A 26,411-nucleotide genomic window follows, 5' to 3' on the forward strand; every position below is an offset into this window, starting at 1 on the left:
ATATATATAAAATACAGAAATATTCCTTTACTGTGTTAACGTTGGGTGTATAAATACGGAGACAAGTGTTCCATCCGACAGATAACGCCTGCTAAAGATATGAATCCTCTATTACTAAATACGTAATCACGTCTGCCTTTCGACAGAAAACACCATTCTAAAGAAATGCATCCTCTTTTACTAAATACGCAAACGGCACTGCCTTCCTACAGAACACACCACCGTACAGAAATTATCGTTTTCACTTTGTTGATTAAATATATTTAATTCTTGATGAAATGTATAAATACACAGCCACATCTGTCTTCCGACAGATGTGGCTGTGTACGCCAATCTATGCTTTTTAACGCATCAAATAATAATTGATATGAGCGTCACTGATGAGTCTTATGTAGACGAAACGCGCGTCTGGCGTACTAGCGTTGTCAGTTTATTTTCAATTTATTAGTTTGACTGTCCCTCTGGTATCTTTCTTCCCTTTTTTATGTATTCTATAACTATATACGCAACCGCATTTCCTTACCGACAGAAAACAGTGTTCTAAAGAAATGCATCTTTTTTTAACGTCAAGGATGTATAAATTCGCAGCCACGTGTGTCTCCCGACAGAAAACGCCATTTTAAAGATTTTTTTCCTTTTTAATGTGTTGGATATATGAATACGCATCCACGTCACTCTGTCTTTCGACAGAAAACGCCATTCTAAAGAAATGCATTCTTTTTAAATGTGTAGGATACATATCTACGCAGCCAGTTCTGACACTGCCTTTTAAAAGTTTCCAAAAAAAAAAAAAAAACACACATTCATTACATATTGATAAATTAGACTATTTACCGGATCTGTAATAACATAAGTAACACGACGGGTGCCACATGTTGAGCAGGATTTGGTTACCCTTCCAGAGCGCCTGAGATCACCCTCAATTTTTGTGGGATTCTTGTTGCTTTGTATTTAGTTTTCTATGCCGTGTCTTCTATACTTTTATTTGTCTGTTTGTATTTTGAATTTTTTGCCATAGCGTTGTCAGTTTATTTTCAATTTATTAGTTTGACTGTCCCTCTGGTATCTTTCTTCCCTTTTTTATGTATTCTTTTACGGTGTTAAAGTTGGATGTATAAATACACAGAAACTTCTACCTTCTGACAGAAAACGCTATTCTAATAAAATGCATCATCTTTTGCTAAACCCGACACAATCACGTCGGCCTTCCCAAAGAAAAAACCCATTCTAAAGAAACGCATATTTTTTTACTGTGCGGGATATTAAATTCGCAACCGCGTCTGCTTTTCGACAGATAAAAACATTCTAAAGATATGCATAATTTTTACTGTGTGGGATGTATAAATACTCAACCACGCCTGCCTTCGGACAAAAGTAGCTATTCTAAAGAAATGTTTCTTTTTTTTACTGTGTGGGATAACTAAGCATGAAACCACTTCTGCCTTCCGTAGAAAAACACAATTCTAAAGAAATGAATAATCTTTTACTGTGTGGGATGGTTAAATACGCAACCATATCGCTTTCCGTCAGAAAAAAAAAGTACGCAACCACGTCTACCACTGTCTTTCAAAAGAACCCCACATTCTTTATATACAAATTAGAGATGTATTCATTCACTGTGTTAACGTTGGATTTATAAATACGCAGCCACACCTACCTTCGAACAGAAATCGCCATTATAAAGAATCGTATCCTTTTTAATGTGAGGGATTTACATATATGTTACAGGCATCTTCTAAATTTAGGCATTTTGTAAAATCCCTGAAAACTTTAGGCATTTTCTAAAATGCCTGCAAGATCCAGTCATCATACATAATGATTAATTTTTCTAGGCATTTTACAAAATGCCTGAAAATATTGAAAGGCATTTTAAAATGCCTGAATTCAATTTATAGAATAAAGTGTAATAAAAACCAATTAAAGCATTGGATACCGGAGCAGCTTTATTTAAATAAAAATAGAAGTGTTTTAATAATCAAGAATAAATTTTACCGATGCAAGCACAGAACTCGACAATTATTTATAATTTCTCAAAATGTTTGGATGACAGAACTGATGACAATTTTTGTCCTGTTTTTTTGGCAAATACATTGGTTTACGCAAAAGTTTGGTTTAAGCACTTTGACAACATTTTTAGAAACCTGGATTATCACTTATATTAAGCACTTTCATTACAATTTCTAATAGAACACTTAACATTCAACATCATTGGGATTCGCAATGAGAACACACGTCACACATGCATACATTCTTTTTCATATGTCCCAGAAGATTCAAAGTACATTATCATGATATGCTTGACTTGTACCTTTAGGCTTATAGCTTTTAACGGAATGAACTCAATGAATCAGATCTGCCCATAACGAATGATGCATCTATAACTGGAGTTTACTTGAGGCAGTAAATATGAAGATACTCATGTTATTATTGGCATCACAACCATAAACTGCTTTGTATCTCAAAGCTCTTGCTATAGATGGGCAAGCGGCAGTCATAATTTCCACCCTTTATTCAGAATAATCTACTGCAGAAAATACTAATATGAGTTATAACCAAATCATTCTCTTCTTTAAAATGCATGAAATATTTGCTATAAATGAAAGCAAAAAATCAGTCAATTATAAACGAACCTCTTTTTCTCTATTTCGCTGTTTTGAATCTGGATTTTCTAGAACCTCGTTTGGAAAGTTTGTTCTATTAAACGACCAATTTACAAGTTATCCTGTCATTTTGACAAAATAATCTGAAAAACAGAGTAAGTACATACGTAGTTTCACTAAAAATAAAACCCACAGCATATGACATACAAACATTTGCAGCTGGTTTTTGGAAAATAAATTTATTCTACCGAACCATTAGTTATTTTTTTTGCAAGATAAAATGTGTTTTTCTCACTTCTGTCACATACATTTCAATGATATTCTTCTTCTACAAATTGCCTAAAACTGAACAGGCAAAGTGTGGAATTTTGTTTCAAAATTTCAGTCATTTTACAAAATGACTTGGTATTTTTAGTCAGTCATTTTACAAAATGTCTAAATTTAGAAAATGCCTGTATTAAACATATATATAAGGAGCCACATGTGCCTTCCCACAGAAAACGCCAGCCTAACGAAATGTATCCTTTTTACTGTGTGGAATATATAAATGCGCAATCACGAGTGCCTTAAATCAGAAAACACCACCATAAAGAAATGCATTTGTTTTCTGTTTGGATGGTTGAATACGCAGCCACGCCAGCCTTCCGACAGAAGTCGCCATTCTAAAAAAATGTATCCTTTTCCCCGTGTGAAATATATAAATACGCAACTATGTGTGCCTTCCAACAAATAACAACATCATAAAGAAATTTATCCTTTTTGACTGTGTGTATAAACACGCAACCGCATCTCCTTTCCGACAGAAAACGCCATTCTTTGGAAATGAATCCTTTTTAACGTGTAGCATGTGTAGGATGAATAAATCCGCAGCCATGTGTGTCTTCCGAAAGAAAACGCCATTTTTAAAGAAATGCACCCTTTTGTTTTACTCTGTTGGATAGATAAGTACACAACCACGTCTGCCTTCCGACAGAAAACGCCATATTAAATACTAGTAAATGCATATATATTTTTTTTAACTATGTGGGATGTCTAAATACGTAGTCCTGCCTGCCTTTCGACAGAAGAGATGCATCCCTTTGTACTGTGTGGGATGTACATCAAGTATGAAGCCATGTCTTCCGTTCAACTATAAAAGCTATTCTTTTGCTAATTGTGTTAAGAATACACAGGCATGTCTCCCTTCTGACATCAAACGCCGTTCTAAAAAATTGTGTCCTTTTAACTGTTGGTGATATTAAAAATACGCAACAACGGAACACGCCAATCTGAAGTAATGTATCCTTTTTTACTGTGTGGGATGCGCAAAAAAAAATAATATGCAGCCACGTCTTCCGTCTAACAATAAAAGCCATTCTAAAGAAATGCATCATTTTAACTGTGTGGGATGTATGAATACACAGCCATGTCAGCATTCCGACAGAATACCATATTCTAAAGAAATTCTTTCTGTTTCTGTTTGAGGTGTATAAATTCGCAGCACCACCTGCTCACCAACAAAACTCATTGAATAGAAATGCATTCTTTTACTAATTGTGATTAAGAATAAACAGACATTTCTGCCTCCCGACAGCAAACGCCATTCTAAAGAAATGCATCTTCTTTTACAAAACACGCAACCACGTCTCCCTTCAGATAGAAAACATCATTTTAAGTTATGAATATTTTTTTACTGTATGGGATGCATCAGTACGCAGCCACACCTGCCTTCAATCAGAAAACATCCATCTACAGAAATGCATCATCTTTTACTGTGAGGGATGTATAAATACGCAGGCACGTCTGCCTTCCAAATGAATATCACATTCTTTAGAAACAAATCCTTTTACCGTGTTTGATGTATAAATAGGTAATTAAATACAAAGCCATGTCTGCCTTCCGACAGAAAACACCATTCTAAAGAAATTCATTCGTTTTACTGTGTGTGATGTATAAATACGCAGCCACGTCTGCATTCCAATAGAATACCACATTCTAAAGCAATTCATCCTTTTACTTTTTCATTTGTATAAATTCGCAGCAACACCTTCTTAACAACAAAACTCATTTTAAAAAATGCATTCTTTAACGGTTTGTGATTTAAAATACACCGGCATGTCTGCTTCCCGACAGAAAACGGCATTCTAAAGAAATGCATCATTTTTTAATATGTGGAATGTAGAAATATGCAGACATGTATGATGTTATTCATGTATCAATTGCTTGGTGTATTGAATGTGCCATGTCTCTCTCTATATATATTGCTGTTTAACAACCGTTACAATAACTCTTTAAGAGGTCCGTTCACGCACATATACTAGAACCGTGATGAGAACCGCTCCCCTCACCCCCCATTACCCCTCTCATCTTAAGCAATTTATTAGACACATTTTCATGTTCGCTTAATTTCACACATTTTGCAGCTGAAATTTGTGTTGCATGTCCTTCGTCCTATTTTATAATATATCATAGTCAGTTTAACTACAAATATATAATTCAGTGGGTTTCAGGACATTTTGAATTTCGTGATTCAATGGCGACAAACATGTTAACGAGGCTTTGTTTTCCCTTTGTCTTGTTATATAACTTCTATGTTGGTCACATCTATACAAGTGAATGGTTGTCATAATTGTTTTTCATAAATTATTTTGTTCTTAATTGATCTTAATTAGACCTTTAGTTTTCTCAATAGAATTGATTGATGCTTTTCATGTTAGGGACTTTTATAGCCGACAATACGGTATGGATTTTTTTCATTGTTGAAGGACGTACACTTGCATATATATTTTTGCTTACATCATTCTCATTTAAACTTGGTTGGATATTTGTCTCATTGAAAATCATGTCATATCACTTTAACATTTTCATATACAACAAAACAATACCCTTGATAATTGCTTCTTATACCTTTCACCAAAGTCAAGAATTAATGTAACATGAACTTTCTATTTTACTGTAACTACACATTCCAGTACCGCCTTCGTATTGAGAATACATTGCATCTCTCTCATTTGATACTATATTCAAAGGTTTTTATTTCCTGTCCTGTCGGACAGAAAAAAAAAAAGATTGATGTCAAGTAAACCCTGTGAATACTTTAGGGACAACCCCTTGATTTGATTGACCGTTATGGATAGCTGTCCGAAGTTTAATGGGGTCCTCTTTTCATCCATTATAACAACCTCCTCGATGGCCTCGTGACAGTGAGTTTGCCTGAAGTACAGGAGATGGTGGTTTTGAATAAAATCTTTATTCTCCATTTTGAACATGTCACTTGCGAGTAAACCCAAAGACAAGTGGGGTATTTGGTTTGGTTTCTTTAAGGAGTGGGGTGGTTGGGGTCAAAATAAAGTGTCCAGACAGGTGACATGTTTTTCTGATGGCTGTTGAATTAATATGTTAAAACTTAACGTGTCGGCCAATTACAAAGAAATGGTCATGTCTATATAATCGCAACATGGTTCATCCTTATATGCATGTACTATTACGGGACGTCATAAACCATTTTCTGTCCGTCTGTCCGTTCGTTGTCAACATCTCAGACAATTACTCATATACGCTTTATCCGGTTAGCAATAATCTTTGGTGACTTGTTTAATTTGTACTTTGAACTGATCTAATGCATTGATATAAACATTTTGTTTTAATATTTTCCTTTTATACCACTGTCCAAAATAAGGGTTGAGGAAAGTAAAACCATTCAATAACATGTAATGCGTCTATAACCAGTAACTAGAGGCTTTAAAGAGCCTGTGTCACCTACCTTGGTCTATGTGAATATTAAACAAAGGAAGCAGATGGATTCATGACAAAATTGTGTTTTGGTGATGGTGATGTGTTTGTACATCTTACTTTACTGAACATTCTTGCTGCTTACAATCATCTCTATCTATAAAGAACTTGACCCAGTAGTTTCAGTGGAAAATGTTAGTAAAAATTTACAAATTTTATGAAAATTGTTGAAAATTGACTATAAAGGACAATACTCCTCAGGGGGTCAATTGACCATTTCGGTCATGTTGACTTATTTGTAAATCTTACTTTGCTGAACACTATTGCTGTTTACAGTTTATCTCTATCTATAATAATAGTCAAGATAATAACCAAAAAAAGCAAAAATTCCTTAAAATTACCAATTTAGGGGCAGTAACCCAATAACGGGTTGTCCGATTCATCTGAAAATTTCAGGGCAGATAAATGTTGACCTGATTAACAATTTTATCCCTGTCAGTTGCTCTAAATGCTTTGGTTTTTGAGTTATAAGCCGAAAACTGCATTTTACCCCTATGTTCTATTTTTAGCCGTGGCGGCCATCTTGATTTGATGGGCAGGTCACCGGACACATTTTTTAAACTAAATACCCCCAAAGATGAGTATGGCCAAGTTTGGATTAATTTGGCCCAGTAGCTTCAGAGGAGAAGATTTTTGTAAAAGATTACTAAGATTTACGAAAAATGGTTAAAAATTGACTATAAAGGGCAATAACTCCTAAAGGGGTCAACTGACCATTTCGGTCATGTTGACTTATTTGTAAATCTTACTTTGCTGAACATTATTGCTGTTTACAGTTTATCTTTATCTATAATAATATTCAAGATAATAACCAAAACAGCAAAATTTCCTTAAAATTACCAATTCAGGGGCAGTAATCCAACAACAGGTTGTCCGATTCATCTGAAAATTTCAGGGCAGATAGATCTTGACCTGATTAACAATTTTACCCTGTCAGATTTGCTCTAAATGCTTTGGTTTTTGAGTTATAGGCCAAAAACTGCATTTTACCCCTATGTTCTATTTTTAGCCATGACGGCCATCTTGGTTGGTTGGCCGGGTCACCGGACACATTTTTTTTTTACTAAATACCCGAATGATGATTGTGGCCAAGTAGTTTCAGAGGAGAAGATTTTTGTAAAAGTCAACGACGACGGACGCAAAGTGATGGGAAAAGCTCACTTGGCCCTTTGGGCCAGGTAAGCTAAAAACGAAGGTCGGGATTGATTTTTGGTGTTATGGTCCCAACAGTTTAGGAAAAAGGGACCAAATAAGGGCCCAAATAAGCATTTTTGTAGTTTCCAGACAATATCTTGTGTTAGTTTATGAATCTGTCGGAAAATATACCACAAGATTCCACACCCCAAACAGATGGTTAGTATTGACTTTGGGGGGTTATGGCTCAAACTTTAAGTAGGAGCAAATAAGGTGAATCAGAAATGGTTTTGCTGATTTATGAACAATTTAAAAGCAGTGTAAGGGAGGTAATCCAAATACATTTATAGTACGTTGTGAATGTATTAATTTACCTCCCTTACACTGCTTGTAAATTATGTAAAAAGAAATGGTGCATTGTCTTAAGATAATTAGTCAATTTATTTTTATCATTTACTATTAATTTATATTAATTTCAGCCATGATTATTTATGTAAAATTTTCTATTTTAAAACTTTTATGATGTAGTAAAATTGGTAGTTTGAGAGTAAATAAAAAAAATGTGGGAGGGGACAACTTGTTCTCATTTCAGATTTCAGATATTAAAAAGATAATTTCTTCAAATACATATATATATATATATATATATTGGGGGGGGGGGGGGGCAACTTGCAACAACAAAGTGTATTGCAAATAAGCAAATCATTGAATATAAACTCAAATCATATAAACAATTCCATTTACAGTTATTATGTGTCAGAAACCTATTATGGTTCAAATATTTGATTACAATCCAAATTCAGACCTGTATCAAATGCTGATATTGTGTTCATTTTTGCCCCAACTGTTCAGGGTTGGACCTCTGCAGTCGTGTCCAGCTGCGCTTAGCAAAGCATATTATTGCATATTGAGATTCTGTCTTGAATCAATAAAAGTACCCCGGTTTATGCCCCAGTATAAATTTTACTATAGGCTTATTACAAATGACAGCTCCTTAAGTAAAGAAATCTTAATGGCGGCAGAAAAATGAGATACATATGTTTCCCAAACATTTAGAATTATTAGTTTTTTTTAGTAGTAAAAGTATTTAGTGTTTATAAGTATAACTGTTGCTACTTTTTTTTAAAGATTTTGACAGAAAGTGCAGGAACTGAACTTTAAAGACTCATGTGATGCTATAGGTAAACTGGACTTGCTAAATTAACTCTAAAGTCTGGTTTGCATCATATGATTCTGGTAGATTGGATCTTAACAAATGAACATCGAAGCTACAACTCAGGTAAATATGGTTTTTTAACTTGTTAATTTCTTTATTTCATTATTACACATTATTACACATTTACAAACAAATTTCCACTAATACATGTACAGGTACATGGTGATTATATAGTTGATATGGAATTAGCAATATTAAGATGACAATTTCTGCTGCATGTGATCACATTTTAAAAATAGTCATTAACAATCTAATATTGTACCAAATTGAATAAATAATTCATCAGAATCATGTCTCTATTATAAATGATTGCCTCCTATCTAAAGAGGCTTGGTCTTCTGCAAATCTGTTGACATGGCAGTATAGTACAATGCATATGTATTTCCCATGACGTGTATGTTTGATTTAGTGTTCAATTTCAACTTCAATCGTCATACCTGAAATTAAACAAATTAAACCTGAACAGATACAATAAGTTACTGATTGATTGATTATTGTTAACTCAACGTCCAGTAAAATTATATAATGCACGTTGATAGGGCCTTGGTGACAAAGTGTTCTTAGAAGTCGAAGTTGTTGTCATTTCAATAAAACTCATCATAGATACCAAAATTTAGTATATACGCCAGACGCGCGTTTCGCCTACAAAAGACTCATCAATGACGCTCGAATAAAAAAAAAGTTAAAAAGGCAAAATAAAGTACGAGGTTGAAGAGCATTGAGGACCAAAATTCCTGAAAAAAATGCCAAATACAGCTAAGGTAATCTATGTCTGAGGTAGAACAGCCTTAGTATTTCAAAAAATTTAAAAAAAATTTAATAGCAAATTTATAAATATAACCATATCAATGACAATTCATGTCAGCACATACAGTGCTGACTACTGGGCTTGAGATACCCTCGGGGAAATAAATCTCCACCAGCAGTGTGGCATCGACCAAGTGGTCCAATGTCTGGGTTTTGTGCCGGGAACTCCAGCTTCCTCCACCAAAAAAGGGGCAAATGTTCTCACACAGAGTATCAGATTTAGCGTCCCAATTCTGACTAGACATGGCCAATTATTAATATATCTCGTAAATTCAGACTCGATTTCAGGCGTAACAAAACTCACAGTTGGCAAGAAAAATCTCAATTTGATGACCAAGGACACATTTTAAATCACATGGAATCATCCCTTCGTCAAATTGACTCTCAGTATTCACTGCCGGTTTCAAGAAGACCAAATATGATCATATTTCTACTCCTATTTGTTGTTTCTGTTTGACAGAATAACTTTAACTGACCGAATAAGAAGACGAAGCTAGAATGATTATTTGTATCAGATAAAGTAAAAACTGCCTTAAACATGACTGGTATAATTATTAAACATTAATAAATAGTTGTCGGCATACACTTATACTTGAATACAAACAAGTCTTAAATAAAAACAAAAGGACATTCAAAATTACAGGAGAAAACCACAATAAAAGCTCCAAAATCAAAATATTTAAAGTACATTTACCTAATATTGAATTTTCAATTGATTTAACATCCTCAGCAGAAACCATTTTAGCCAATATTTTGTTTAGTTCATCTGTATACAGCCTTGTTGGTTTAATGTGGTGATCAAACCGGTTTAAAACGTCGCTTAATATATTACATAATTCATAGAAACGTATTTCGTCAAGCTTAAAAAACTGAGAATGCTGTAATTCGTTTCTTGTAAGTCTTATGCGCTCAATATCATCTCCAATAGCTATGTCCGTATGCAGAATATCTTGCCAACATCCTCCCCATGGCCCAGGAGGACATCGTCGGTTGTTTGAATTACTTGGAACATGTTTATTTAGTTTCCTGTGCTCACTGTATAAGTATGTTATATCGCAATAACACCTTGGTCGTAGATGTGGTTTATCTGGTTTCAAAAGATCATATAAAACATCAGCAAGAATATTCAGTGCTATCATTCCCATCTTTGTAAAATTGATTTCCTCTTTTGTGAACTGGAAAGATATAAGAATGAAGAATTGTGATGTACAATATGAAAAAGGCCAATATAAATTAAGTCTTAACATTAGTTTTGGTTGAATCAATTGTCAGTTAACTTGCCCAAATACTTGTAGAAACCGCTCACCTTGATATAATTATGTGCATATCAAACAAAGGATACTCTCCAACATTGTAGATGAGAATAGACTTCATGACAAAAACCTCTATTTTGTTGATATTGAATTACTGATCTTTTAGTCTGTTTGAGCGTTCTCTATTTTCTTTAGTGTTTGCTCAAAACCTAAACAAAAGCCACCTTTAAGGGCAACCATTCCTATGAGAGGGACAGTACTAACTATATTGGCAAAATTTGATTTTTCAATAGATCTTGCCTTTCTGACCACCTTTTTAGTCAAAGTGTGTATTTCTCTATTATAATTCAAATCTTAAAAAGCATAAAGGGAAAAAAATGCTTCTCTCTTAATATCATAGTTTTCAGAATAATAATCAAAAATGAAAAAAATGGTAAAATTTGACATTTATGGGCAATAACTCTTATTAGAACTTGTTTAACAATTTGAACTTATATGTACAATTGGGAGAGTTCATTAATCAGAAAATTTTTGCTCTTTTCAGATTTTCTCTATTTATAACCTGCATTATTTTTAGTAATGTCTTAGGACAATGTTTTTAAAACTTGATATCCAAATAATGATTTCGGCCAAGTTTGGTTAAATTTGTTTCAGTAGTTTCAGGAGTAGATTTTTGGTGAAGACTACAAAAAAAATAACAAAAAAATTACTATTAAGTGCAATGACTCTGTATTGGGCAAACTGACCATTACTTATTTGAAGATCTTACTTTGCTGAACGGTTTTATCAACAATTTATCTCTTTCTATTTTAAAATTTAAGAAAATAACCGCAAATTGCCTTGAAATTACCAATTCAGGGTCAGAAACCTAACAGCGGGCTGTCTAATGCATCTGAAAATCTCAGGGCAGATATATCTAAATATATATTTCACTTAATTTCCGATTTGCTCTGAAAGCTTTCGTTTCAGAGATATCAGACAAAAACTTCATTTTATCTCATATTCTATTTTATGCCATGGCAGCCATCTTCTTTGATGGGCAGGGTCATCAAATACGTTTTTAAACTAGATATCTAAAGACGATTTAGGCCAAGTTTGGTTTATTTGGCACACTAAGTAGTTTCAGAGGAGAAGATTTTTGTAAAGTTAACGGACGATAAAGACGGACGACGAACGCCAAGTGATGAGGAAAGGTCACTTAGTCCTTTTGGGTCAGGTGAGCTAAAAAGGGCAATTGCATCAATCTTCAAACGTTAGACTTTCTCAACCAACTGAACAAAAGATATACCTAAACGTCTTCTGTTTTATTCGTTTTAATTTTTGAGAACTGAATTAGGCTTTAAAATACAATGTGGTGTTACATACCCCTGTAAAACTGGATGTACCTGTTGCCTCTGTATTGACATTTGAAAATACTCTATCACCAGCCTGGACATGGACACATACCTACAAAGAAATAAACAGAAAACTTCAGGAAAAGATAAGACAGAAAACTTTGTTAATATGAATAGCAACTATCATTTCTTTACACTCTGTTTTGATAAACAAAGTACTGGTTTAATTATTCAACACGGCTAACCATGCTATGTCTAAATTCTTGGGCTTATGCATTCCTTTGTTATACAAAAGAAGAAATGAAATCCGTGATATTAAAAATAAACATACCTTGGTGGATGTTTCAGATCTTTGTATTTTACCGGTGCTCTCTGGGTAAGGATTCAAACTTGAAACATTTTCAGAACTTTGTGACATCTAAAATAATTGAAAAAATAAAAGTTACTAAATTAATCACTATTGAATGTACATTTACCATGTGTACACCACCGTTTAAATAAGACATCTCTCTTCTTAAAACTATACATCATTATGAAAACTAATAAAAACATTAACTTTTATATAATTTTAATTAAGTCTTTCCACTTTTCTGTGGAAAGACTTATTGTTTTTCTTCTGATTATTATTTTTTTTTTTTTTTTCCGCCAAATTTTGTTCTTGCGATAAATGTTTGTTTCGCAATATGTCGCTTAGATATTTCTCATATTGTAACGTATAGTTTATGCGCTTTTAAATTTCACCCTGCTAAACCGAACCATTTTCTATGTAAGAGTTATCTCCCTATTCACTGTTTATCATCTGTGTGCATCTCCTTCGCAACAAAAAAAGATAGCGACAAAATTCTTTTTACAAATTGTTCGTTACATCCTCAGGAATTTTTGGCTCATTTGGATCGAAGCGATTCGATGAAATTTTATAGGAGTTATCTACCTTTACAAAATAAATTTGTCGGTATGTTTTTTTAACTCATAAACAGTTAACCGTATAACCCTGGAATGTTTTTATTTGAGTCCCCAATGTCCTAACTTAGAAAATGAGGTCAAGGTCAAAGGTCAAGGTCAAGTTCTCAATTGTGACTTTTGCTTGTTTTTGCATTTTCTCTGACACTTTGAAAGATACATATAAAAGAACAATTGCAAAATGTCTGCTTAATAGTTATGAAGATATGCTACATTAAGTCTGATACAATTTAATGGCATCTTGTAGGAGTTAGTGCCCCTAATATGTCTTGATATGAAGTTATTTGATTATAACTTCAACTAAGTTCATTATAAAGGCATTTGACTTTAAACAAAAGGTTAGGTGACAAATGACCTTGAAAAATGACTTCCGGAAGTGACCTTGAGAAAACCGGAAGTAGCCTTTTTTGCAATTTTTTCATATAAGGTACTCAAAATCAATATATTTTGTTATATAGATACATAAACTGATTACTGAAGTCTAAAAATGACTTCCAAAAGACCGGAAGTAGCCAATTATCTCCCATTCTACATACAAAAGTATATAGAAACTATATATTTTTGGAATCAGTGTGAAAGAAGCTATGATATGAGACTGGAAGTGACATTCATTTCACCGGAAGTAGCATATTATCTCCCTTTTATCACTCAAAAATATAATTAAACCATTATTTATTGTATCAGTATGAAGAAACTATCTTCTTATAATAAAGATTTCTTTGATGTGGAAAGACTCTCTGGCGTTGTTCAAAATTCATCTGACGTTGCAATTTTAATCGTGACGTCAATCATGTGCAGCCCATGTTCTATTTGAATTAGAACATGGCTTTGTACCCAAAGCTTAAGAAGAACATCATATCAGAATATTCAGAGAACAATTGGTTTTTAATTCTGATATGATGTTCTTCTTAAGCTTTGGGTACAAAGCCATGTTCTAATTCAAATAGAACATGGGCTGCACATGATTGACGTCACGATTAAAATTGCAACGTCAGATGAATTTTGAACAACGCCAGAGATCAAAATGGACATTTATGTTGGTGTTGCTCGCTAGGAAATTAAAAAAAAATCATTCTAAAAGTAAGTTTAAATGTTTCCTTTTTTTTATTGATAAACTACTGATTTTCTATAACGTTTTTGGTTCATGAAATCAAAATGGCAACATTCCAAGTGTCTACTACAGGTCTGCTTTGAAGTGAAAAAGTTCAAATATTCCCTATTTGAATCGAAATAATTCTATCCTGCCATGCTCTATGCTCATTTTAACATGGGTAGGCATTATATTTGTAAACATTTAAAACCTCGCTGACGCTCGGTATTAAGATATTAACAAATATAATGCCTACCCAAGTTAAAATGAGCACACAGCATGGCAGGATAGAATTATTTCTTAATTATAGCATACATGTAGCATCTTGCACAATCAAATGTAAGCTATTTTACCAATAGTAACTTAAATAATCGTCTTTTCTTGATTTAAATTCTGAAGATGTTGAATTTAGAATAAAAGTTGATAATTGATATGTCAAGGACAGAAAATCTCTTTTCAAACTATAGATTGTGTAGTCCTTTTATTTTCTGAAATATTCAGAGTATAAGATGTCACTATCAGTGACCGCTGCCTATTTCTGAATTTAAATATATTTTTACTTCTGTTATCTTTAAAGAAAAAAATTGAACTGTCAGCTTTTCCTTACTCCTTACTTAGTTCCTTTCTTAAAAGCTTACATACAAAAGACCTGATTAACAGAAAAAAATGGAACTGTCAGCTTTTCCTTACTTCTTACTTAGTTCCTTTCTTAAAAGCTTACATACAAAAGACCTGATTAACAGAAAAAAATTGAACTGTCAGCTTTTCCTTACTCCTTACTTAGTTCCTTTCTTAAAAGCTTACATACAAAAGACCTGATTAACACCCGTGTATCAACAAACAGAGATGCAAGAATTGTTGATGATAAAGACATCAGGCAATATGAATCAATCATTGTCCATATTGGTGGGAATTATGTTCGCAATGTCAAAGAAGAAGATTCCTTAAAATGTGTGCGATCATAGACATAGTAGATTGGCACGTTATGGCAAAGTCTCGTATGGCATTTTCAGTCAGAATTCTATCTGATTATCTCCCCATTACGCAAGCAAGTGTTTTCAATCGTAAAAATAGAAGCCATTGTGGGGATAACGCGCTTCCAACCTAGCTCTTGAAAACCGACAAATTTATTCACATAGCACTATTACGATCCTTATATGCCAGTTATATTTCAAAAGACAAATGTATCTTTTTGCTAAAAAGCATCATTTAATGTACTTTCTGCATTTAGTTAACTTTTGATTATTGATTGTTGGGTGGTGGGTTGATTTTCAAAAGATCAAAATCATTTGAAAAAAAAATCTAATTGAATATTTTGGTGGACTAAAAAGATTGAAGGATAATAACCAAAGATGACAAACACAAAAATGATGTTTTTTAAGCATTTTAAAGGTCCACTCGTAAGGTCTGTCGCCAAGTACTTTAAGTAAAAAGTTAATATTCAACCACTCTGTTGGTATGACTCATTATAAAGGTATTTCACTTGAGCCATATATTTCATTTATTAGAACTGTGAAATTTTAATATTATTTAATCAACATTTAGTCTAAATATATAAAAAAAGATAGTATCTGAAGCGAGATGATGTATCAGATATTATTGTACTTTTACATTTTCAAGACATTATAGTTAACACAAACACGCCCGAACATAACACAGGTGCACTTGACTTTCTCTTTTCGATTTTTGGGATTTTATTTCCAAGAAACTCTCGCCATGGGCAGATATGCAAATAATTGCTTTACACAGATCAATCTATCATCTTTCTGTGGTGTTCTTTTCGGTGCAATTGATGCGTATGCACGGAAAAGTTCCACTTGTATGTGCACCTAACACAATCATCTGCTTTATAAAAAAAATTCTATATTTACAGTTTCCAAATATCTTGAAGGTCCAATTTTTAATTTAAGTAAAAACCTGTATTTACGATGCATGAAATCCTATATTATGCATCTATGCAGTTATTTAACTTGTACATGTTGTAAAGACCATATAAACATATGTAAACAATTCAAGTGTACCATTTTGACTTTATTCCCTTCTCTAACAAAAAGTTCCATTTCTTTTGTATAATTTCAACTGGATGTTCGCCTGTTTTAGGATAGATGATCCAAATAATCTATTGACACAGAGATATGTCGTGCCTGTCAACACAACATTTAAAAAAAGACAATCTGATGGACATCAACATCATGACATTGCTTATCATCTCAAAGATAATGAACTAAAATTTGGCAGGTGCTCGGAATGTCAACAAACTGAGATGTACAGACAGTAATGTAACTTTATTGAACATAGATTTATCTTTTGTAAGTATATAGTTCCTTTCAAACTAACTTAACCAGAACAATTGACATTGAAAATTGATTATCTTGCATCTTAATTATGGTGTAATCTTTTTTCTCTAATTTTTGTGCAAATGATTAGTTGAAATTTGATTATGATGTCTAAATGTTTTGTTTTCTTTTGAATTTTCCTATTGTGACGTCATGAATAAAGGGCTGCGCTTTAGCGCATGATACGCCTGTTGCTCTTTTAACTTGTCTTTTATGCTTTAAATGAATTTATATGATCAACTAGAAATATATATACAAATCAAAAGGGATGTTACATTAATATATTCACCAAAATTTCATAAAATCCCCCTTTTTTAAGTATAAAAATTCAGTACTTAAGAAAACGTAAAATCTAAAATGTATAAAAATGGAAAGGGAACTTATGTCAATAGATATAAACAATTTATCAAAGTTGCATAAAATTTTGTGAAAGTGTTAGTTATTGTCCCAAAATTGGAAAATTCCCCCTTTTTTTAAGCATAAAAATTCATAACACGGAAATGTAAAATCTGAAATTTATAAAAATTGAAAGGGAGCTTACATCAATAGATATAAACAATTCACCAAAGTTTCATGGACATTGGTGAAAGCCTTTTTGAGTTATTGTCCGAAGTGTTGAAAAATTCCAACACTACAACAAGTGTATTACGATATTTCTCACTCGCGACAGTTAAATTTTAGTTATTTAAAGACCTCGGCAAGCCTCGCGCTTTAAATAATAAAATTTAACTGTTTCGAGTGGAGAAATATCGCAATACACTTGTTGCAGTGTTGGAATCTATATACATGTATACCGTCTAAGATATACCACTGAAAGAAATCTTCCATTTTGATATTTTTTTCAATATCAGGTCATCTTTACAAATTAGTTTGAATACTTTTAATTTACTAGATCAAATACTCCCATAGTAATTGTGTTTGTCAATTGTATATGAGGTTTTTGATTCTGCTGTTTACCACACATTGACATAATTGAATCATTGTTATCAAAATGCGATCGTTGACAGCTTCTTATCCAAATTTTAAAACGCGTTGACGACAAAACTACGAAAAATTATAGTTGCCTAAATTGCAAACGAAAAAATAGTATATTTTTCTTCTTGAATTAGGATCCAAGGGGCTGTAGATTTATCCCTGACGCTGGACCATGAGTTAGGAGGAATGTCCTGGAAATAGTTTTCAAACTAATATGTACTGATAGTAATGCAACTTCATACAACATATCATTGATGCATCACAAGTAGTTCCAATCGAACCAATTTTAGCAGAAAACGTGCCATTGAAAATTGCTTATTAATTGAAAGCCGCTTGTCCATGACCTATAGATCAGGACCTTAAAATTGAACTGATAGTAATGCTACTTTATACAAAATATCATTTGATCTATCACAATAAGTTCTTTTTTAACTAACTTAAGCAGAACTCAGAGTTCAGTATTTTTGTGATTTTAACTTTTTTTAACAATTGTTGACGCCAATGCCAACATCGATGTTGCAGGAAAATCAATACATATGTCTCACCTTCCATGACTTTTATCTCAGTTGAGACAAAAAAAAGTTTTCTTGGACAGGCAGATGGAAGAATAGATAAAAGTTAACCAGTACACCATATGATAACCAGATGCTCCGCAGGGCACAGCTTTATACGACCGCAGAGGTTGAACCCTGAACGGTTGGGGCAAGTATGGACACAACATTCAAGCTGGATTCAGCTCTAAATTTGGATTGTGATTAAATAGTTGACACAGCATAGGTTTTGGACACAGAATGAATGTGGTCTAATGAACTTAAATTTTTTTTGTTTTGCCTTTGAGCAATTCACTATGTTGTTGAATATTAATCCTCTCAAAAAAATGTTTGAAGAAATTTTCTTTTTATTTATGAAATCTGAAATGAGAAAAATTTAACCCCCTCCTCATTTTTTTTTCACATCCCCCTTTCCCTTATTCCAAAACTGATCTCAATTCAAATTTCATAACTACTCATTTAAATACATCATAAAATATTAAAATGTAACAAAAGGTGCTTGTTGTCACTGAATGGTAAAGATTGTTTTAATTTATCAGTTGGTAGTAAAAGTGAATATACATTGTATATTGTATAAAACAATGATTTAAGTTGATTCAACTACTATTCTGGACAAAGAAAGATAACTCCAATCAATTGAAAATTTCTTGCTATTGGCACAATATTGTGCAATTAGATATTTCTTGCTATTGCGCAATACTGTGCAATTGAAAATATTTGCTATTGCACAATACCGTGCAATTGAAGATTTCTTGCTATTGCTCAATACTGTGTAATTGAAAATTTCTTGCTATTGCACAATACTGTGCAATTGAAGCTTTCTTGCTATTGCTGAATACTCTGCAATTGAAAATTTCTTGCTATTGCACAATACTTAATATAATAATTTTGGATCCTGATTTGGACAAACTTGAAAACTGGGCCCATAATCAAAAATCTAAGTACATGTTTAGATTCAGCATATTAAAAAAGCCCAAGAATTCAATTTTTGTTAAAATAAAGCTTAGTTTAATTTTGGACCCTTTGGACTTTAATGTAGACCAATTTGAAAACGGGACTAAAATTAAGAATCTATATACACAGTTAGATTTGGCATATCAAAGAACCCCATTTATTCAATTTTTTATGAAATCAAACAAAGTTTAATTTTGGACCCCGATTTGGACCAACTTGAAAACTGGGCCAATAATAAAAAATCTAAGTACTTTTTATATTTAGCATATCAAAGAACCCCAAGGATTCAATTTTTGTTAAAATCAAACTAAGTTTATTTTTGGACCCTTTGGACCTTTATGTAGACCAATTTGAAAACAGGACCAAAAATTAAGAATCTACATACACAGTTAGATTCGGCATATCAAAGAACCCCAATTATTCAATTTTTGATGAAATCAAACAAAGTTCAATGTTGGACCCTTTGGACCCCTTATTCCTAAACTGTTGAGACCAAAACTCCCAAAATCAAACCCAACCTTCCTTTAGTGGTCATAATCCTTGTGTTTAAATTTCATAGATTTCTATTTACTTATACTAAAGTTATGGTGCGAAAACCAAGAATAATGCTTACTTGGGCCTCTTTTTGGCTCCTAATTCCTAAACTATTCAGACCTCAACTCCCAAAATCAATCCGAACCTTCCTTTTGTGGTCATAAACCTTGTGTTTAAATCTTATTGATTTCTATTTACATATACTAAAGTTATTGTGCGAAAACCAAGCATAATGCTTATTTGAGCCCTTTGTTGGCCCCTAATTCCTAAACTGTTTGAACTAAAACTCCCAAAATCAATCCCAACCTTCCTTTTGTGGTCATAAACCTTGTGTCAAAATTTCATGGCTTTCTATTTACTTAAACTAAAGTTATAGTGCGAAAACCAAGAACATGCTTATTTGGGCCCTTTTTGGCCCCTAATTCCTAAAATGTTGGGACCAAAACTCCCAAAATCAATCCCAACCTTCCTTTTGTGGTGTTAAAATTTCATAGATTTCTTATCACTTTTACTAAAGTTAGAGTGCGAAAACTAAAGGTTGCATTTCTGTAAATATTGACAATGCAATTTCCCATAGGAACTCCTTTTACGGCTAAAACTGTACCACTTTTACTATGAAGGTTTGAAAAAAATCTTATCCTAGAATTGAAAGTTCATTTGCGCCACAATTTTTTTCAAAGGTCAAAATATAGGGCTGTGCGGCATATTTTCAACGTTTATATGTCCCGAACTTCTCAGAGTTGAAACTTACACTAATTTTCTTAACTACCCCTACCTCGAATGAAAGGTTACCACAGATTTCAATGTAAACAATATGCACGTGTTTATTTACTGGTAACATTCCCCAGTTCTGTCTCTGCGATATGGAACACAGAGAGCATAACTGGGAACCAGTATGTAAACAAAATTAATTTTCTATGAATATTCTATTTCTCCCCAAAAGAGGCGTGTTGTCAGAAACAGCTGTATTTACAAAGTGCAACCTATACAGACATTTATTCAAATAGAAAACTCTCTAAAATCAGTTTTTCTCACATTATGACTCATTTATCAGAATTATAGTCTTAAAGAAATCACTGTGTATACTCTAAGTTTTTCTTTACTATACATTTTATACCCCCTCCCCTGTTGCAATTTTTTAAAGAATTTGAAAACAAGACTTTAATTATTGCCAGCTTACCCTATTTACATATTTTCTGATAAAAAATACCTAGAACCTGTTAAAAACTGTTTTGATAACATATTGAAAGCATATCAGAATATTATAAATGTAATGTTTAGCAGTCAATCATCACAACATTCAAGATTATATAAAGTATCCAATCCAGCCTCTGTCTCCAGTCCACATCTTACTGTATGCCTATTTGTCAATTAAAGAACACATTTTCTGCCTCAAATGGTCAATTTAGAATTCTTGTCACAACAGTATCATCTGTAACCATATATCTGACACAATTTAGCTACTATATATACTAGAAGTGTTCAAACAAAGCCATATTTGCAATAGTTGTATGTATGCAGATACCAGTCTGAGATATAAATTCACTTAAAATGTTGTAGAGATGACTGCTAACATCTGATTTTTGCATAACTTCCAAACATAGTTATTGTTTCTATATCAAGAACTTTAAAATCAGAAAATCATAGCATTTACAAGTTAAATTATTTGTTTTATGACCCAGGGGGTAGGCAATTTTCTATGTTTTTTGCCCCCGGGGCCTCAAATTTCCTAAATCATTCTGCTGTTTCTAGCAATTTGAAATATTTAGTACATATTCAGGATAGAACACACTATTGTAAGTTTTCTTGAGATATTTTTGTTTTTCTAGCTTGTATTTGTTATGCCGTGGTGACAAAAAAGAAGAATTAGGTGTTGCGGCTTAATTTTGGGTTATCGAAAGGATACAAATACTCCATAAATAATATTCAGGAAGGATCTATGAGTTTCAATGACTGCGAAGAGTAAATATAAGCACTTTTTAACAATTTTACTTACAAATATGCAAATGTTATGAATTAATTTTGTATCCAGGACTTTAAGTAAACTATGTATACTGTAAACTGTGAATTTATGCTGAGTCATCATATCTAAGGCCCAGGATTCTATCAATCTTCATTAAATATTTATAAAACTTCATATTTGAGTTAATTTCTTTAAAATCTGTGAAATAAAGCAAATTTGGTTAAATTCTGAATGTTCCCCTTTTTCACCCTATATAGGTTGCATTTCTGTAAATATTGACAATGCAATTTCCCATAGGAACTCCTTTTACGGCTAAAACTGTACCACTTTTACTATGAAGTTTTGAAAAAAATCTTATCCTAGAATTGAAAGTTCATTTGCACCACAATTTTTTTCAAAGGTCAAAATATAGGGCTGTGCGGCATATTTTCAACGTTTATATGCCCCGAACTTCTCAGAGTTGAAACTTACACTAATTTTCTTAACTACCCCTACCTCGGATGAAAGGTTACCACAGATTTCAATGTAAAAAATATGCACGTGTTTATTTACTGGTAACATTCCCCAGTTCTGTCTCTGCGATATGGAACACAGAGAGCATAACTGGGAACCAGTATGTAAACAAAATTAATTTTCTATGAATATTCTATTTCTCCCCAAAAGAGGCGTGTTGTCAGAAACAGCTGTATTTACAAAGTGCAACCTAAAAGTATTCGGACGACGACGACGCCAACGTCATACCAATATACGACCAAAAAATTTTCAATTTTTGCGGTCGTATAAAAATCACACTATCTATGTAATATATAATTTTTTCACTTACACGAGGCGTTCTAACTTTTAGATCTGACCATTCATTGTTGAACTCGTGTGTAGTTGTACATGCCTCACAATAATATTCGGTATCCTGCTCTGCACTAAATTCAATCAGTCCGGTAACAGAGTCTGGGTTTTTAAGGTCACATTTCCACTTTTTCTCAAATTTTACATTTGACATCTTGAATCTTCTATTTATTATCTTCTGTATTTCTTCTGTTACAAAGGACGCAATGTTTTTGTACATGCCTGATTTAATTTCCTTTTTGAATTCTAAAATCTGAATTTGAATCAAATTTGGACATGCCATTACAAGTAGTTTTCTTAACTTTATTGTCTCCTGTAATTCAAAGACAGCAATACCTCTGAAAAGAGCAACTTGACTTTTCTCCTTTTCAGTGGTATCTACTACTGCAATTTTATACTTCCTGCTCAATGAAGCAATCAAATGATTAATAAGATGTGGTGGTAGAAACCTAAACTTAAAACATAACCAGGTGGATTTCTTACAGGTATCATTGGTCACATTGAACATCTCATATATGTCATATTTAGGTTTTGATTTGACCATGCAAGGTACATAGTAGCAAGGTTTTTCATCAGAACTGCTTCTGGTTGCAGGTATGATAATATCAAATTTCTCCATAATATTCAGAATATCATCTTTATGTTGCTCTTGTTTATACAAAACATTTCTTTCATCTTTAAATATGTTGTCTAAAACCTCAGTATGTAATATTCCTCTTACATTTAAATCCTCCAATTTTTCCTTCATTTTATGTCTGCTTACATCAAATTGAAATTTCTCTGCTGTTACTATGCATTTAAATGCGTCAGACAACCACTGTGTATCTAAAATGACAAAATCAGGAAGATCCTCAAAATATACTATAGCTCTTATTTCATGGTGATATTTCAAAAACAGTATAAGTTCTTCATCATTCATTGGCATTGGTGTTTCAAGAGAGATTTTCATCAGTTCATGAAAAGTTATAATTGGAATTTGTAACTCTATCTTTTTCTCTTGAAGACATTTTTCCAGTTGTGTAAATTTCAATGGATAGTCTTTATTCCATGATTTCATTCCTCTGGCTAAGGTTAAGATGTTCAGTTTTATTTTCTGGAATTCACTATCATCATCTTTTGTATTTGAAATGAAGTATTCAGATCGTATATGACCACATGCATCATCTGAAACATCTTTCACGTAGCTTTTAATCTGCTTCTTGCATTCAGTTCCTATCTGTGATAAAAAAAAATATTTACTAAGTCTGTGGTAAAGGAAACTGAAAAAAACATGTTATTGTTAAAAAATTCTACTATGAGGTTAACTGACATAAATATATTAGAAAGGGAAGAAAACAGTCAGCACTCATGGCTATCTACCTGTATACTTTGAAAAGTAGTACAGTACTACGGGAATACTAAATACATTGTTTAACTGGTAAAGTCTTAAAAAATATATATATCCGTCAATGCCCACAAAAGGACTAGATTATGATACTACAAAAAATGGAGGCATTAACAAACAGTGAAAATGATAAGGTTGCAAAAAAACAAACACTCAAAACACAACATTGTGTTACAAATGCCCTACCTCCATGACAAATATGTTTTTGTCCCCACAAATAATGCCCCATGCAACATTGATTTATTGGATAAATAACATTACATGAAGTGCTTGATAATTGAACTAGGTATTGGCAATGCATTTGGAAAATCAACATATATCCCATGCCCCTTACCGAGAAAGAAATCCTGGTTAAAAATAGATATATTCATTCTGCCTACATTATATAAGTATCCCTACACATAAAATTATACTATTGTGTCCTCCAGGTCCTTCACAAAACCTCTTTCTGAATTATTATCATCAATTTTACCAACAATCAAGGCTGGACAATACAGTAATGTAAAGGCGATCTGAATCAATTCCAAAGATCTTTTAGAGTACACACAATCAAAAACTATTTGATCTTGCAAACATTTCTACCGTTTTCACAAGTATTTCCCAATTAAAACTTAAAGACTATTTGAAAGAATTGGTCCCGCATTGTTTCATAAAAAAGAACTGCCAATGTATATACAAGTACCTTAGGAAAGGATACACGGTGTACCTTGTAAACAATCACTCTGATGAAAACAAACAAACTGCGGAAACTGAGATAACTATGGTTGATTTCGTGATTGACAACATAGTTGTTATGATTGGGGGACGTGATTTTTTTTTTATATCCAGCATATAGAGAATATCTTCTTGAATATAGATAGATCTTAGTATTATACAACTAAACAATACATTACATAAAAAGACATACATATAGATTGATTCATACGACTTTTGTTATTTCTGCTCACATCGTAACGTTTTTTTGTTGTTATGTGTGTTTACTTTCTCACAGAATTCCTGTGAAGTTAGAATCTACTTATTCTAGTATAACAATTTGAAGGATTTATTTGTCAAACTCACATGGTTACCTATGCTATGGCTAATGGAAATAAATATAAAAGTAAGTTATATGATGATATTAGATACAAATCAATAAATTATATTTTCAACGATGTATTTTTTGGCACCTCGTAGTATATTATTTTTACATGGAAAGTCGTTTTGTGAAACATATGCACTACAAATAACACTAACAGGGATAACATAAGTTCTAGTATTCATTTTCCCAGCAATATGTTGGCCTTTTGTGTTTCAAAGGCAGATGAAGGAAGTCCACTTAGAAGTACTGTGATTGTATATAAGGGTACAATATGTTTCTTATTTATCTATGAAAAACTGCAGTGTGTATATTTACCATGTTTACAATATAAGTTTTGAAACCCATTGAAATTTGTTCTAAGAGAATTATTAGAAAAAACTTTCAAAATTTTATTAAAATGGTATAGAATGACGGTGGGCAAGGATAACAAAAATAAGCTCCGTTGAAAGTTGGTCATGATACAATTTGATTTCAAAGAATAGTCCTGTTTCAGCCTCATATCATGATTGAAATCTAGAAATTGACAATGAGGGTCGGTTGAAAATAGAACTTTAAGACAAAAGTGATGATTTTAGCTTCCCAATTGTCAACTTTCAATTACTATTAGTAGCAACATTCCGACAGTGCCTACGGACATAATATATATCTGTTTATTGAAACGATATTTCCGGGCTTGTTTTTCCTACAATGATTTTCGTTATAGAGGGTAGCTGCTTACAAGGACGCTTTTGCACCAAGATTCAAAATACAGTCAAACCTGTTTTAAGAGACCACTTAAGGAAGAACTAAAAAGTGGTCTCTTAATACAGGTTCAATTTTTATGCAATGTACTACAGAGGGATTTAAAATTGGTGGCCTTTAAATCAAGCATGACTGTACATTATTGAATAAATCCAACTTCACATGCAGTTTTGTGTGTTTGTACAAGTCTATTTAGAAAATAATGTTTGTATTCAGGTAAGTAAATTAATGAGGGTTGGATTTATCTAAAAAGAAGTTTAAAGGTCCTAGAGAAAAAAATACTCAGAGAACAACCATCGCAATAGCTATTTTATTTATTCAATTGGAGAATAGAACTAGTCCAAAGAGTTTTAATACCTTTGCCAAGAGGAAATTACTTTGTTGAAAAGTAGCATTTGTTTCCGAAATTTATACACTTTCAACAAATTTGCCTCTCCCTTTTCAGAAATATTGATTTGTTGTTTTTTTGCCAACACAATTACCTAAATCTTTTTAATTTCTGTAATCCTAACCCTGTTTTTATATTAATACAAATACATTTTTCTCTGTTTTACTTATGGATATTTTGATATTGTACATGTTGTATGCATGTTTGCCTGTGATCTCACATACCGTTTCTCCCTTTGAATGTTTGACTTTGTCTTTATGTGAACCAACAAGAATTACTGGTGGGTCACACATGTTCGTATCCTCTTTCTCCGTACTTTCATCAATTTTAGCAGTAAAACTTTTTGGTTTATTTTTCTGATCATCAAGTCTACAGTAGCAATGTATTGAGTTCATCCACAACTGAAACATTTCTACAAAATAATGATTGCAACATGTATCAATTTCAAGAGGTGTTCATTTTAGTTATTATCACCCCTTGCTTACATTATAACATGTTA

General features: G+C 32.6%; 1 protein-coding gene across 1 annotated transcript in view; it reads right to left on the bottom strand.

Moving 5' to 3' along the window:
* Positions 1–8,827: 8,827 nt before the first annotated feature.
* The window catches only part of LOC143054241 (uncharacterized), a 78,596-nt gene continuing 61,012 nt past the window's right edge, over positions 8,828–26,411 (bottom strand). Inside the window, exons 9-14 of the mRNA XM_076227170.1 lie at positions 26,137–26,324; positions 22,302–23,537; positions 12,447–12,533; positions 12,147–12,227; positions 10,223–10,703; positions 8,828–9,158 (exon numbers count right to left, since the gene is read on the bottom strand). Coding sequence (XP_076083285.1) covers positions 9,127–9,158; positions 10,223–10,703; positions 12,147–12,227; positions 12,447–12,533; positions 22,302–23,537; positions 26,137–26,324 — 2,105 coding nt within the window. The 3' untranslated portion in view covers positions 8,828–9,126. The remainder of the gene's footprint in view (positions 9,159–10,222; positions 10,704–12,146; positions 12,228–12,446; positions 12,534–22,301; positions 23,538–26,136; positions 26,325–26,411) is intronic.

This window comes from Mytilus galloprovincialis, chromosome 12, assembly GCF_965363235.1.
Source record: "Mytilus galloprovincialis chromosome 12, xbMytGall1.hap1.1, whole genome shotgun sequence".
Taxonomy (NCBI): Eukaryota; Metazoa; Mollusca; class Bivalvia; order Mytilida; family Mytilidae; genus Mytilus; species Mytilus galloprovincialis.